Source organism: Euleptes europaea, chromosome 9 (genome assembly GCF_029931775.1).
Source record: "Euleptes europaea isolate rEulEur1 chromosome 9, rEulEur1.hap1, whole genome shotgun sequence".
Classification (NCBI taxonomy): Eukaryota; Metazoa; Chordata; class Lepidosauria; order Squamata; family Sphaerodactylidae; genus Euleptes; species Euleptes europaea.
The window spans coordinates 51,459,265-51,475,675 of NC_079320.1; the positions used below are offsets into that span (position 1 = coordinate 51,459,265).

Genomic DNA, 16,411 nt, shown 5'->3' on the forward strand with positions numbered 1-16,411 from the left:
AGCACTGAAATAAATTATTTATTTGCAAGGCTGATCAGCAGCTTTTCAAAAATTTCAAAGCTATAACATTTAAGAATCATATACAAATCATTTATACAGAACTTAAAATTTCAGTATTTAAAATATGGAAGAATGACTCACAAGTGAAGCTCCTGTGCTAATTCAGCCCCAGGGCACTATACATTATACTCATTACTGGAATCTGTATAATTTCAGGTGACCACAAGCTTTAACAGCTTTAAACAACAAAACAATCCATGAATGTAGAAACCCAGCCAGGGGGTAGAGGCTATCCAGGTGCAAAATGTATGAATATCTGCCCAATGGCAGAAGCATGTGCTCAATGCATGGAGCTCTTGGCTCTCACGGAACAGATCCAGGTCCTCTAGGCTAGGGTTGCTCATCTGGACAAGCTGAGAGAGACAAAGGGATAGGTACATAAGACCTTTAAAGACCTGTTACAACCGTCCCATTCCCATGCCGACAGCTCCCCTGCTGTTGTGGAAATGTAGGTTCTCAAGGAAGAGAATGTCACGTTGAAGAGAGGGGAAATGATCCCCTAGCACGCATCCCTTCCTCAAATGATGAATCTACATCCTCTCATACCAAGGGAGAGTCAATAATACAGAAAGCAAGGTCTGCAAAGAATGTTTTGATCACATGTTGAGTTGCCTGTCTGGTATGATGGCTGTGGACATCATGCGATGTCTAGACATAATGATAACTAGAGTGAGGGAAGAGTAAATGGATGTGGTGCACGTTGGCCACAGTAACATTGCAAATGTAGTCATGTCGTCCTAGAAAAAAATGTAGGGGCTCAAAAAGTAGCATTCTCATAATTGCTACACTGACTGGGTAGGTATGTGTTTGAATCATGCCATATGAATGGCATGAATTGCTGTGTGTTGGAACAGTTAGTTACAGAGTCAGAGGGGCAGAGACTGGACTTTGTGCTAGCACTTGAGAACAAGCGTGCGATGCAGATGTTGCATTGAATGGGAACAGTGACCATAGTTCATGCCAATGGAACATTGCCCCCAAAGACCAAAGCAACTATATTTACTTTCAAAAGAGGGGCTAGTCAGTAGGAACTTGAAAGGAAGAGTCAAACCCTTCCAGAATGTGTGGAAACTATTTAAACACACATGAACTGAAACCCAGATAGAATGCATGCCTCAAGTTAGGCAACACACTATCAAATCAAAAAGGATTAGTGGTGTAGTTGGTGACCCAAGTGAAGGAATCCATAAAAAGCTTGGTTTACTATCCCCTGAAATCTCTCTTCCTTTTCCCTTGCTGCTCCTGCTATGGATGAGGGGACGCTGGCCCATGGCATGTCATCTCCTTTAAAAGGGACCATTATTTTCAATGAGTGAAGACCTGACCTCCAAACTCTGGAGGCCAGGGTCTACCACCCTTTATTCAGAGCACCCTCCAGCTGGTTCATGGAACATCAGTCCTTTAAACTTTAATGTGCCACTGTTTTCAAAGGGGTTGTCCTGGCCTCCAGGGTTCAGATAACAGGTCTTCCCATTGAAAATATTGTCTGTTTCAAGTGTTGATGTGCCATGAACCAGCTGTGAACAAGCTAAAGGCTTCCTGGCCCAATTCTGGATATTTATGCTACTGGAAGAAAAATATCGGGATCAAGAAATATCAGGAGAGCCTTTCAGGGTGATGGATATTGCTGATCAAACACAGGAAATATCGGACATTGGTGATATCCAACTGCACACTCCTCTCACACACTGACAGGTGTGGCCTGTGTGTTTCTCAAGATTTGATCCTTTTAATTCCTGTACCTTTTTTTTTTTTTTTTCCATCTGCAAAACCTGTTTCTTCAGTAAGGGCCTATTCAAACTGCCTTTATAATCTGCTTGAGCAGCAGGTTGCTAATGAATTTTTTTGTGTCAGTTCAGACACAACTGTTTTGGCTCCTGGCTGCTAATGGATTTTTTTTACCTGTTCAGACAAAGCCACTTGCATCCCATTTGCAAAGCTAGGCTGAGCCGGTTTTTATGAAAACTGCTTTAAACCGTTTTCAGTTCTTCCTTGCACCTCCGAATTGCTCCAGTGTGCTGTCTGAACTGCCTGGAGCACTTCAGGAAGGACGGCAACTGTTTTCCCACCTTTTTTGCGGGTGCGTTCTTTTCCGTCTTTTTTTTTTTTTAAGTTCTGAGATTTGCGTTATAGCGCTATAATGCTATATCAGTACTACTGACATGCCTGCAACTTTTTCCAGGAAAAACAAGAGAAGAAAAGCAACTCATTGGGTTGTGGCTAATCAGCACAACAGTGATTGGTCTTGCACCCTCCTGTAGTGCTTGGAGGACACACCACTTCTGAATTACACCCTAGTAGATCTGTGCAAAGACCTACCAAGCACATCAAGCCTGTAATGTGCACTGTCAATCACCCCCAGCACCATCTCCAACAGGAGTCCAACTACATCAGAGATACTGACCATGATTGTAAGAATGCTAGCTATTGGCACAATGCACTTGCTGACCCCTTCCACCCACAAAGAGAAAGAATGTCCTTCCCTAGAATATATATACCTGAGACTATCTTGGCAACAAGTCACTGACCAGCCAATCCCATTGGGCAGCTGAACACCATGGCATCGCAGTACAGAGACCTTTGGCTAGCAACCAGTGCAAGACCAATCACTGTTGTGCCAATCCACCACCACCCAATGAGTTGCTTTTCTTCTCCTGTTTCTTTTGGAAACAGCTGCAGGCATGTCAATAGTACTGATATAGCATTATAGCCCGATAACGCTATAACACAAATCTCAGAACTTTAAAAAAAAGATGGAAAAGAATGTACCCGCAAAAAAAGGTGGGAAAACAATCATGGCACTGTTTGAACTGGCCAGGGAGCTGTAGAGACAGCTCATAGTTTGAAATGAGCTGTATGACCACCCATTTTTGTATTGCTTTATTCCAAAATGGGCCAACAACGGATGACATCCGGTTTAGAACGGCAATTTGAATAGGGCCTAAACCTCTTTGTTCTGTGTTTACATCTGCATTTATCTTTCTACAGTCATACTAAGTGTCCTAAAACAATATTCACACAAACTTTGGTACAGAAATAGGATAAATATTTATTAAAATATGTACTTTCATACCTGACTGCAGAATATTTTGGATCAGTTGACTTCACCCAGATCTCTTCCCCCTCACTCTATTAGTATGTACCAGAAATTACAGTAAAACAGATTTTTATGACTGATTGCTTCCTGTTTACACATTCCCCTTGGGGGAAGAAACATCTCCCTACATTTCATGGCAATTGGAAAACCACCTTAGCAGTTTCTAAATATTTAGCTGTGGTGATTGCCTGTAAAAAGGTTGCATTTTGATCTGTTCAAGACCTTTGAGTCAGAAGAACAGTAATATAAGTACACGCTAATTGTAATTAGCTATAAAACCTAGACCACTTCTTATTATCTCTATTAAATTTGACAGAGATGAGGCAGCATAAGCTTGAGGATATCAACCAAACTGGATGGAATTGAACATAAAACCACAAAGAAAACTAGAGCTGCAAATATGTTTGTCACTGAAGCCCGTGAAAGTGAAATTGAATGGTATTAGTTCATTTGTTTTGATTCCTATTCATTTTCATTTCAAACGGAATGAAAATGAATGCTTTTTGTTCAGTTCATTTTTTCTATTCATTGTGAGATGAATGCATTTGTGAGAGTGAGAGTGCAGGTTTTTTTTTAGTTTCCATATGGGAATTCGATCACCATCTCTTGACATAATCCATTTGCTGACATGCCTGTTCAGCAAGTCAAAGTATTCTTCTATATGCATAACTTTCTTTTTCTTTATTCCTGTGTGCTAAAATTGAAAAAGACCCTCTTTTTTATTTCTTCTGAGCCTTTACATGAAGCTACCTTCTACTGAATCAGACCCTTGGTCCATCCAAGTCAGTACTGTCTACTCAGACCCGCAGTGGCTCTCCAGGGTCTCAGGCAGAGGTCTTTCACATCACTTACTTGCCCAGTCCCTTTAACTGGAGATGCCGGGGATTGAACCTGGACCTTCTGCTTGCCAAGCAGATGCTCTACTACTTAGCAACGGCCCCTCCCAAGTTTCTGTCAACATAACAACATGTACTTTGCAACACAAGGATGCCTGTTTGAGAAGTCAGACCTGCAAAGCTCCATGCATGCGATGGGTCTTCTCCTCCGACCCCACCTGCACACCTGACCAAGTGCATGCGGGGGAAGGGGAGAGAGGAGCTGCCTCCCTCCCGGGAAGGACCTGAAGAGCCGCCTAGCCGTGACGCGGCCTCTGCCGCAGCGGGCTGGCCCCTCTGCACCCCAGCAGCCAGAGCTGTTGGGAAGGCCGGCGAGGGGAGGCCGTGGCCCTGCAGGCCCTGGCGGGAGCTGGACTCACCTGTGGCCTGTAGAGCCACCTCCGCAACCGGCTTCCTGTCTCTTCTGCTCATCTGCATGGAAGCAGTTCTGTTTGTGCACATGCCTATTTCATCAACAGATGATCAAGAACCCCCGCTCCACAGTAGACGGCTCCCCTTTGGGCCATGGCAGAGGGCGAGGCCAGCCCCACAACTACTGAGGGGCAGCTTTGCAGGCACAGGGCAGTTGAGAGGTCATCTGTCTGGTAAAACATGAGCAGCTAGGCACTCCTTACACTGGGAGTTGTGGGGTTGGGATGTTTTCCCCTTTTGAAGGGCGGAGGGGACAGCCACTGCAGATTTGCTCCTCTTTTTCAAAACAGGTAAAGTGAGGCAAATCCCCATACAGAATAGTATCTATATGTTAAAGAACTCCTTATCATTTAATCATTAACATGTTTGTTTTACATCTATACTCTGGAGCAGCTTTTAAGGGCATGATGGCTGCAGCCCAGGAATGATGGCTACTGATGAAATAGGCAAGCGCACAGATACTGTTGTAAGCACTGAAATGTTCCAACGCTTGGAAAAATGGCAAAAGTATTACCTGTGCCTTCCAGGATTGTCTGTGCCCATGGAACCTGTGTTTTCCAATGCTGGCCTTATTGTGAACCAGACTGACACCAGGTCACATGAACATGTCAGTTTACATATGGTAATATGTATGAACGTGTGTGTGGACTAGATAGACCGTGAACCTGTTAATGGCTGAATGAGGAAACTGTGGACAATTTCAACACCTTCTTTAATTGAAGGAAATTTAAATCCTTATTCCAGAGCATCAGGAAAGCGTGTGAATTTCTAACATACACCTAACTCCTCAAAAATGCCAACTTGAACAAAAAGGAACTGCAGAATCTTACATGTTTTGGGGTATGAATTCCGAAAGCTATAGAGTAATCTTTTCTGACTTGAAAAGGAGCTGTCAATGTGCAACTGAAAACGTAACATGAATATTTTAAGTGAAATAGAGATTATTAACGGAACATTTTCCATATGGTATACCAACAGGGTGCAACCATCAATGTTTAGGTTAAAACATGCTCCCAAGCAAGATCTTTCCATTCTTATTTAATATTGCTATATATAATTTAAGAGATGCTAAGGTGTTTAAGGTAGAGGCTGCTTGGGGGGGGGGCACCTGAAAACAGAAGGGCAGATAAGACTTAACTGAGGAATGACACCCAAGCCACTCATAACCATTATTTTAATGTTGTATGCAATATATACAGACAGAATCAAGTCATGGAAAGTTGCACACAGGATCAGGCATTAATGGACACATGTTTTCATTCATTTAATCTCCATCTTAGAATAAAGGCTCAACCCTTTATGGGTGGCACACCACCCATAGAGTACTAGCTAGGATTATATTAAAAGAGCTTGATGCTAATGTATTGTCATAACTCCACATACCGTTTGAATAGGAATGAACTATACATTGGACTGGAAGGAAATGGAAAAAGTATTACCGTATTTTTCCATGTATAAGACACCCCCATGGATAAGACGACCCCTATTTTTTTAACCCAAAAATAAGGGGGGGAAGGGGCCATCTTATATGTGGGGGCGTCTTGGAAAAATACGGGCAGGGAAGAGAGCGGGGCATGGGCCCCACTCTCTTCCCGTGCACCCCGCTCTCGACGGGCGGAGAAGAGAGTTGTTGGAGAAGAGAGTGGGGCCTGTGGGAAGCCTTCCCATGGGCCCTGCTCTCTTCCCTTATTCCATGTATAAGATGACCCCCAATTTTAAAGGAAACTTTAAAAGAAAAAAAGGGTCATCTTATACACGGAAAAATATGGTAAATGTTGAGCATTTTGGTAAACATTGAACACTGGAGTGAACAGGGAATGAACTACACGGCTGAGTTGAAAATGACCTATTCTTAGAAATTCTTAGAAATATAATTAGCATCTATTATTATTCACTTCATTTAAACCCCACCTTTATCCCCCATGGGGACCAAAAGTGTTTCACATCATTCTGCTCCCCTCCATTTTAACTTCAGAACAACTCTGTGAGACAGGCTAGGATGAGAGTGTGTGGACTGGCCCAAAGTCATCTGGCAAACTACCAGGGCAGAACAGGGATTCTAATCTGGGTCCCCCAGAACCTAACTAAACACTCTAACCACTGTAACACACTGGCAAACACATGAACACACGAAGCTGCCTTATACTGAATCGGACCTTGGTCCATCAAAGTCAATATTGTCTACTCAGACCGGCAGCAGCTCTCCAGGATCTCAGGTAGAGGTCTTTCACATCACCTACTTGCCTGGTTCTTTTAACTAGAGATGCACAACTCACAAGATTCATGTTTTCCACAATTCTCCAGTTATAACCCTACAAGATACAGTCCATACAATCTATACGTTTAATAAGAGTGCAAGAGCATGACATGGTACTCCCAAAACAAACTTCACAAGGAAATGCATGCTGCCACGGTGTTTATTTTTTGTAAGACTGATACAATTTATTGACATGTTCACAAAACAATCTGTACAGTTTGCATAAGTCATAGACAAATGCATAGAAAGAGAAAGAACAACAAGCTTTTATTGAAGTATGACAATACAATCAACAAGCGTTGTTTGGAGCAAACAGACATATTTACCTTTCATATTATTGTCAAGACAGATTACTTTTGAAGATATTCTTGATTTTTATGAACCAACATTATGCAGTTTGAATGATTTCTGAAGGCGTATGTTTTTACTAGGATGGGCAAACAAGCTTTTATCTATATTTTTAAAGGTAGACAGTTAACAGTTTGGCTAAGAGTTTGCCATTATTCTACTTTGTTTCTTGTTGTCCCCCACTCCTTTTGCACTGAAATTAGGTTGAACTCAACAACCTCAGAAAACATCTTTTCTTATTTATTTATATTTTGATTAAAGACTTTAAAGGCTTCTAAGTCCTTCATGTAGCTACAATAATCACACTTCCCACTTCCTTGATAAACTGTTAAACAATTAGAGACCAAACATCCTGGGCTCTGTGTGTGAGACAGAGAACCGAATATACAACCTACTGGTTCTTGTAGGTTATCCGGGCTGTGTAACCGTGGTCTTGGTATTTTCTTTCCTGACGTTTCGCCAGCAGCTGTGGCAGGCATCTTCAGAGGAGTAGCACTGAAGGACAGTGTCTCTCAGTGTCAAGTGTGTAGGAAGAGTAAAAATATAATAAACAATGATTCAGCTCAAACCCCTTTCTGACTATATATTACTCTTCCTACACACTTGATACTGAGAGACACTGTCCTTCAGTGTTACTCCTCTGAAGATGCCTGCCACAGCTGCTGGCGAAACGTCAGGAAAGAAAATACCAAGACCACGGTTACACAGCCCGGATAACCTACAAGAACCAATGAACTCTGACCGTGAAAGCCTTCGACAATATTTTATACAACATACTATTCTCTGCAACGTGCTTCACACAGAAGCCCGTGAACAAAGTATGGTGAGAAGTCCCCCGGTGATTGTGAGTAAGGAATTATGGGTGTGTATGCCACCAGAAAAAAAAATTGTGTCTTGTAAAACTGTCTTGTCAATGAATAAATTTGTTAAGCCTTTCAAAGTAACTTTTGCTGACTTCCTACAATACCAATCGTAATAGACTTCTGAAAGAAAGATCTTACTACTACCTATTATATTTTGCATAGAACAGAATTTGTTTTCCAAAATAAGATAAAAATCTATTCCAAGAGAAATTTGAAAAGCCAGGTGTTATAAATCAGCAGGCTAATAAAGATAAAATTGGATATAAATTTATCTCTTGGTAATTATACTTATTGGTAAAAATTCATTACTTTTGAATGGCCATTAAAACGAATGACCATTTTCAATTTCTTCTGGAAATATGAAGAAAGCAAAACTTCTTTAAATACACTCACTGGTAAAGTTATGTTCAGAAGGATTAACAAGCTCTGTGGTTTCTAAGTGTATGTTAAATTAGTTTGGATCACAAACACTTCACAAAGAATTTACTAGTGTTTGTATATTTGGTTGAGGACAACAAAATGAATGAGTTAAAGTAGAATAACCTGTAACCTGTAGCAAAGATTGAAAATCAACTCATTATTCTTACCTGAGAGGAATATGTATGACCATCAGAACCACAGACAGGATTATTATAAACTACTGGGCACTGCTTGCATTTTGATGAAACAGGACCGACTCTCCATTGTTTATGGCCCAAACCAGCTTCTTTCATCCTACAAGAAAATTAAGCATGTAGATATAATGATGAGCAATGACAGAAAATTGATCCAAAAAGTGTAAAGAAACAAGCAACAACAGATCAGCCTGGTGTCTACCCAACTCTCTTTCAGGTGCCAAACAACAAATGTTTACCTAGGCTTTTAATCATGGGGTTGATTTTCAAATTGATTTACAGTGTGCTTTTTTTTTTGCCTGAGGACTGTTTTATGAGATTTGATTTAAATGTTTATGTTCTGTGCATGTAATTTCAAATGAATTTTTTTTCTTATTGTTGTTAATATTTCTACACAGGGTACAAAAACTGTTTTACAGGACTTGTTTTTAAGCAGTTAAATGTTTTTGCTTTTTATACCTGAGATGAGTTTTAGGATTTTCTCTATGCTATTTTAAAGTGAGGGAAGGTGGCGTGGTATAGCCTAATCTTGTCAGATCTCAAAAGCTAATCAGGGTTAATACTTGGATGGAAGACCACCAAAGAAGACTCTGCAGAAGAAGGCAATGGCAAACCACCTCTGCTTCTCCCTTGCCTTGAAAGGCCCTTGCTGGAGTTACTATAAGCAGGCTGCAATGATGGCACATTATGTATGTATATGTACATATGCCATTTCACACTTTTATCATGTTTTGCTTTGTTAGCTACCTCAAACAGGCTCACACGACAGGCAGTATTAGGTTTGCTAGCATAAGACTGGCAAAGCAGAGGAAAACTCACCCAGTTGGAGATGGGGTCTTGCTGGCAATGTAGTGATGTCATTTCTGGAGTGTCCAGAAGTGACATCATCACATCCCCAATTATGCCAATGGCTGCACTCCCTCCTCCCTGTTTTCTTCTGCTGTCCAGTGAGTGGCAGCAGGAACAGGCAGAGAAAAGTGAAGTGGGAAACCTGGCAACCCTGGGGCATATAGAAATATTCTGAACAAATAAATAATACACACATACACAAACAATAACAAAGAAACATCTACCAAGTTGGAAATTGTAAATAGGATCAACATCATCAATGTATTCTCATAGCCTTGTTTATAAACCAATGTTTAACATTAATTTTACAGATGTTCTGCCATCACTGGCTTAGCTAATAAGGGGAAGCGTTTACAATTACAAAGAGAATCATATCTAGGCATTCATCACACTTAATTATTAAAGCATGCCGCCAACTTGTAATGCTCAGCTGCACTGTGAACAGAACATTTCCCTGAGAAGTTATTTTCTGGAATGGAATCTAGGTAAGCATGGACAGGTCTACAAGAAGCCCTGGCATGTGGTTTTTAATGGTATCTGATGCCCTTAAACTCCCTGGAAAATCTGATCTATGTTAATATCTTTTCTCAAAAGCACAAGGGTCTTATCATAGTCTTCCTGTTATCACAAGACGTTCAGCCCTGTTCCACACCAGCATGCTAGCTTTTGTCTAGCCCTTGCTAAGTTTTTGGTCCATATTCCCTAATGCTGAAGAGCATATCCAGGCTGCCACATCCCCACTTCCATCTAGATGAAACATATTGAGATAATTTTCTTATGAGTTTTTTGGACCTGTCACTGACCTACATCTTATGCCTTACCAGTCCTGCAAAATGTTCTCCCTAATCTCTGGCATGTGGAGGTTGGTGGTTACTACTCAATAGTGTAAAGTTGTCAGTGTATAACAGAGTTTCTTTTGTTTATTGATTTACGAAATGTATACCCTGACTTCCTGCTTTCAGACCAAGGTAGCTAACAGATTAACATCAAACATAATAAAAACACATCTTAAAAACCATTAAAAATCAAATAAAAACATATAATTAAAACAATTAAAACCAAGTTAAAATATGCATACAATAAAATAAAATACACATATAGAAAAACAATAATTAAAAATAGGAAGGAGGGATCAATGAAGAAATGCATTTCCTCATTGATCCCTCCTTCCTGACTATTTTTAATTATTGTTTTTCTATATGTGTATTTTATTTTATTGTATGCATATTTTAACTTGGTTTTAATTGTTTTAATTATATGTTTTTATTTGGTTTTTAAGATGTGTTTTTATTCACCTGCTGGCAGAAGATGACAACAGAAGGGTACAGACAAATCTTCCTGGGGAGACATTTCTACAGCTTTGGTGCCATGAACAAAAAGACTCTCTCCTGGGTTGCCAGCCACCTATACCACAAGGCAGGGGGCACCCCAAGCTGGGCCTCGGAATATGACCATAATGGTCAGATAGGTTCATAAGGGAGTAGGTTCATAAGAGAGTCCCTTCAGGTATGCTGGTCCCAAGACATGTAGGACTTTAAAGGTCAAAACCTTTATATTATACTGCCAGAACTGAGACATGGACTTAAAAATGGATTCCAACGTGCAGCTCTAATGGAGTCAGGCTCAAGTTAACCCCTTCTATTTGTCATGGCAAAAATAATCCCTAGATATAAAATCTGACTCTTCACACATTGAAAACTGGAAACCTTTTGCAGAAATAATCTGTAATTTCTATTTTAGGAAAAGAAGTAGTTTGGTTTTGGGGAACTGAAATTGTGTATCTGGAAAAATTGCATATAACAAGGAGAAAGGTTTCCCTGACCTTTACATGCTTTTATTTATTGATTTTTGACATACAATGCTAAATACATACTATTTGTACTAGCAACTGATCCATTTTTATCCATGATTATTATTTAGTTAGTATCCATAGCCATAATCTTACAATGTACATTTCATCCAAACATGCATAGTATCTCAATTACCAAGTATCTGAAAATAGTAGGTATATGTCTTCCCTTTAAAAATGCATGAACTTCAGAACGCACATCATATGTGTTAATGTCTGGATTTCTAAATGAGAGGATCCTGGAACACAACTTTGACTGTCATACTCATGTCTGTTTCACACAGAAATAATTCTTCCTATTCATGGGGATCTGTAAGAATAGCTGATATTTCTCAGTGGGGGAGCCATGGCATAGGTTTAAAGGCATTCTTTCCTTTATTACAGCTTTACAAATTCTGGTGTGGTGAGGGGTTAAAAATTGTGTTCCTACCAGCTCAGAAGCCACCAGCTATCATTACTGCTGGTTTAAGACAACACACACAAGACCTGGAAAATGTAACTTATGCAACCTTAAAAAGAACGTCCAAGCACTTCAAGAACTTCAACAGCAAAGTCTCTCTTTTTAATATACACGTAGCAGGCCCTTGGTTGGCAAGTACTCTTGCAAGAAGCCATTATAAACAAACAGTGTATCAGACTCTGGCACTTTGTGCTGAAAATGTTTGAAATACAGGTATCATTACCATCAACACCACTTATAAAGAAAGCTCCAACTGCTTTAATTGTAGAGTTTCTGCAGCCCACATCCACTGCATAAAGAATAGGCTTCATTGAGACATTATCAGACTAGAACAGGCAACTGCACCAGTAAAGCCTGAATGAGGAATCATTCTACCTAAGGGCATCAGGATTGCACCTACCAAAGTGATGTTCTCTATGAGTAAAAGTATGAAGTGGGAAGAAAAGGCCTACATTTAAAAAAAAAAAAAAACAGCTGAAATGGGATTCATGTCAAACCATAAGTACAGTAGACAAAAGAGGAAATTAAGGTTTAACAGAAAAGGTACATTTAATTGACGGTATTCATATCAGCAAGCATTGCTTGAAACTTTGCAGCTGATTAACAGAACATTCACAGGCAGTTAACGTTTTCCCCTCGGAAGGGCAGACAGCTGAGGAACCTGACAATGGCATTCTGAACACCAGACATGTGACACACACGCAGGACAGAAGAATTAAGGCATGGGAGAACTTATGGCACACTACATCAGTTATTCCTAGTGCCTTGTGCAGATGCAACTTCAACTCCAATTTTCCAATCCACAAGTTGCCTTGATGTGGTATAAATGCCCTGAATATATGAACTGAGCTTATGTACGTTTTGCCATTTATGTACGTTCACATGTAATGCAAAGCCTTTTGTTTGGAGCAGCCCTACATGCCCAATATTATCTGTATATCTAATAGCAACGTCTAGCCCCTGTCTGCAGATATCTAAATCCGTGTATCGGGGCCACAATGATACTAAACAGATTTTTCTGCAAACATACGGGAACCCCCAGGTTTGGAGAAAATCTGAAATGTTTAAAAATACACTGGTGGCTTTAAATGCCCCCCCCCCCTCAAATTACAAATCTGCACAGCTGGCAGCAGCCGACACAGGTCGCCAATCCAGGCCTGGCTGCAGCTGTGGAGGACACTGGGAGGCTCTCTGGGCCCAGCTGCACCAGCCCCTGGGAGGTTCCCCAGGACCGAAGCTGCTCCCAGACTCCAATGCTGCTGTAAGTGAGCCTGGAGGCCTGGAGCTGCACCTGGCTCAGTGATAGGGAAGCTGCTCCGGGCCCAAAATAGCTTCCTGACACTGCAACCGCCACAGCCAGTAAGATAAGGTGGGGAGAGAAAAGGGGGTAGAAAGAGGGAAGAAATGGAGAAGGGGTGGGTTGATAGAAAAGGGGTGGAGTGATTAATGGAGAAGAGATAGGGAGCAAAAGAGAGAGAGGGTAGGTTGACAGATATGGGAAGGGAGAGAAAGGGGGGAGAAATAGAGAGGGGGGAGGTTGACAGAAAAAGGGAGGGGGAAGAAAACGGGGGAAGGTTGTTAGAGAAGGGGGGAGAGGAAGGAAGCAATGATGGGGGTAGTGATGCATCCTCCTGGTAAGTTTCTTGCAAGTCCTCACTTGCATATCCTAATAGTGAAGTTGGCCGAATCTGAGGATACTTAAATCCAGACACTGGAGAGGGGAATGGATAAAATGGATCTTTCAACAAACCAGAAAAATTCCTCAGGTTTCTGTCAGTAAAAGGCAGGAGAGGGGGCTGTTTTGGCCTTCAAGGAAGGACTCATTGCAGATAAGCCTGGCAGCAACTACCAGGCAACTTGATAACACTTGAACTGCGTGACTCATGCAGACCTGGCTGCTTGTTACTGTTCAGCAACAGCCACCCCAATAAAGGCAATATTATGTAGTGGTTAAAATTACAGACTGGGACCATGAATCCCCATTCTGCTGTGGAAACTAACTGGGTGACCTTGGACCAGTTACACGTTCTCAGGCTAACCTGTCTCACAGGGTTGTTGTAAGGATAAAATGAAGGCAAGGAGAATGATGTAAGCCGCATTGAGTCCCCATTGTGGAGAAAGGCAAGATTTAAATACAGTAAATAAGATGGGAGGCAGATAAAAGGGAGATTGTTGGGTGGGTGTGAAAGAGAGAAGGAAGTAGGTAAAAGTGAGCACATGTGAGTTGCTAGGAGAAAGTGAAGTGCCCCCCTCAAGTCCTTTCAGGTCCCTCTCCCCAGTGCAAATGGGCCCAGCACGGCCGGCACTGCAAAACTGGGACATACTTTTTTTGGAGAGAGGCTGTCAGGGGATAGGGAAGGATGGAAAACTGGAGGGCAGATAAAGGTAAGTTGTCTGTTGGGTGGGAAGGAGGCAGGAAAAGGGGAGAAGCTATGGGGGTTTCAAGGAAGGGAAAGATGAAATAGTGGGGGAGGGGGAAATTAGATGCCCCCCACAAGTCCTTGTGGGCCCCCTCTTGTTTCATATAATTTTCAAACTATGTACATTAACGATGCATAAAATGTCCAAGTCACAAGACAGGCTACATTTTAATTGACCAAGATGACTTCTCCTGTAAAATATGAACATATAAAAGATGGAATTAAGCTGCCCTAGAAGTTTATCATTTTATCTAGGATTACTCTACCAGCCAGCTTACAGTTGTTGCCCTATTTCTGAAGCAAGAATAGCATTATGGACTGTTTTCTGGGAGGTAGAATGTGTTGTGGAACTTAACCTTGAGAGATATAAAGAAGTCCCAAAATTGAGTGTGCTTGATGAAAAATAAATTGAATTTACAATACTCACAAAATCATTAACACTTGATATCAACTATACTATACACAATCAACACAAATGGTGCTCCATTCTATAATATGTCATGACAGATAACTCCATAGACTCATTGATAAAAGGAAATTCTATTTTCAAAATTACATAACTTAAGTAGGACCACAAAATAAACATTAAATGGAAAGTTGTACTTGGCAGGTTAAATATCATCAAAAAAAAACAAAGCTAAGAAGGCACAAAGTCAAGAGGGAGGTAAGATATATGATGATGAAAATGTAGTTATGAAATATCACCAAGGAAGATAAAAACCTTTATAACAGAAGTGACAATTTAAAGTCTATGAAAATTGAAAAGGATGTTTTAAAGGTTCGTTATAAAAACCTATGATTTTCTTTCCTTTGTAAAACTACAGAAGAGAGAGGTGAAGCAAGTGGTATAAAGAAATAATAGTGTGTTCTTTGAGATTAAATAAAAATAGGTTGATACGAACATAAGAATCCAATTCAGAAAAAAGTCCTTTTTGAACAAAAGTTAACAAGAAAAGAAAACGGATCAAACAAATGGGTAATTTAATTAACAGTTTTCTGACAATTCACAGGGCATACTGAATTAACTCTTAAACAGCTGAGAGTTTTCTATAAGTGCATGGCAAAACCTTTTTATAAGTGCATGGCAAAACCTTACGCTTTTGATCAACATTATTCAGAAAACCTCACCATAGAGGGCATAAAGTACAATAACTTTCCTGAAAACATGCCTTCTACCTCATTCTCTACTTATGCCCACTCTTGTAACATCTATGTAACCGGAAGGAAGACACAGAAGAACTAGAGGCGGAGCCCTCCCCTAGTAGAAAAACTGAAAAAGCCCTGTTAAAAAATCTTTTCTCATTTAGACTGATGACTGCTAAAAACTGAGAGCAGTTTGAAAGAGGAATACCACAGTGAACTGTGGTATGCTCACTAATCCCACTATCATTGCTACTAAACTGAGGTTGCAGATGCTGAATGGAAAGGAAACTGTTCTAAAATCCAAGAAATTGAAAACTCTCTTTACCAATATGTTAGTTTTGCAATTTTGAATGCTATTTCCCCCCCCCCCAAAAAAAATTCCAACTAGCCAAAATTAAGATATAGTTTATAGCTGAAGTTTCCTGACCCATCTCTAGACTAAAAATACATTATTCCTGGAATAAAACCAATAAAATGAAAATCAAATCAGTGGGATCATTCCATATTTCACTTCAGTGATGAGTTTGGACAGAAAGAACATCAACAAAATTTGTGTATGTGTCCGGTTAGAAAATTCCTTTATTCGTATACTATACTGCACCCAGTATTAGTCTCTGTGTGAAAAGGCAGGGTTTTCCAACCCACAAGTTGACTGATATAAAGAGGACCGTCTCTTGACACTGCACTATGTGAAATGTCAGATTTCTTTTTTAAAAAAGACAAATTAAGAAGCCCATGAAAGTCCAATTTAACAGTAATTGACAAAAGGCTGGAGTGCCTTGGGTGCTTAGATTTATTTGTTTGTTTGTTTTGTACCCTGGCTTTATTCCCATTGGGGACCCAAAACAGCTACCGGTACATTGTTCTCCTCTCCTCCATTTTATCCTCACAACATCAAATGTGTGTGAACTTTTAAGCAGATATTTGCTTCCCAATCAATAAATGAGGCTGATAACACCACAGTCTCTGGATCCTTAGACCCTTCAAAGACCTAACAGAAATATAATCTGAATCCCCTTTCACTAAAGATTAAGAAAAAATAAACTTAACAATGACATTTTCTCTTTCGCACTCTCTTTCACTAGCACATTAAATACCTTCTGCAGTAAAACTATCAGTGCACAATCAATTCATTTAATTTCCC

At 40.4% G+C, this 16,411-nt stretch overlaps 1 protein-coding gene across 2 annotated transcripts in view; it reads right to left on the bottom strand.

Annotated features, from left to right (window-relative positions):
• Nucleotides 1–16,411, bottom strand: part of SPOCK3 (SPARC (osteonectin), cwcv and kazal like domains proteoglycan 3) — a 169,706-nt gene that overhangs the window by 61,730 nt on the left and 91,565 nt on the right. For both annotated transcript variants that reach the window (XM_056855210.1, XM_056855211.1), the window contains one exon: nt 8,520–8,646. In XM_056855210.1, coding sequence (XP_056711188.1) covers nt 8,520–8,646 — 127 coding nt within the window. The remainder of the gene's footprint in view (nt 1–8,519; nt 8,647–16,411) is intronic.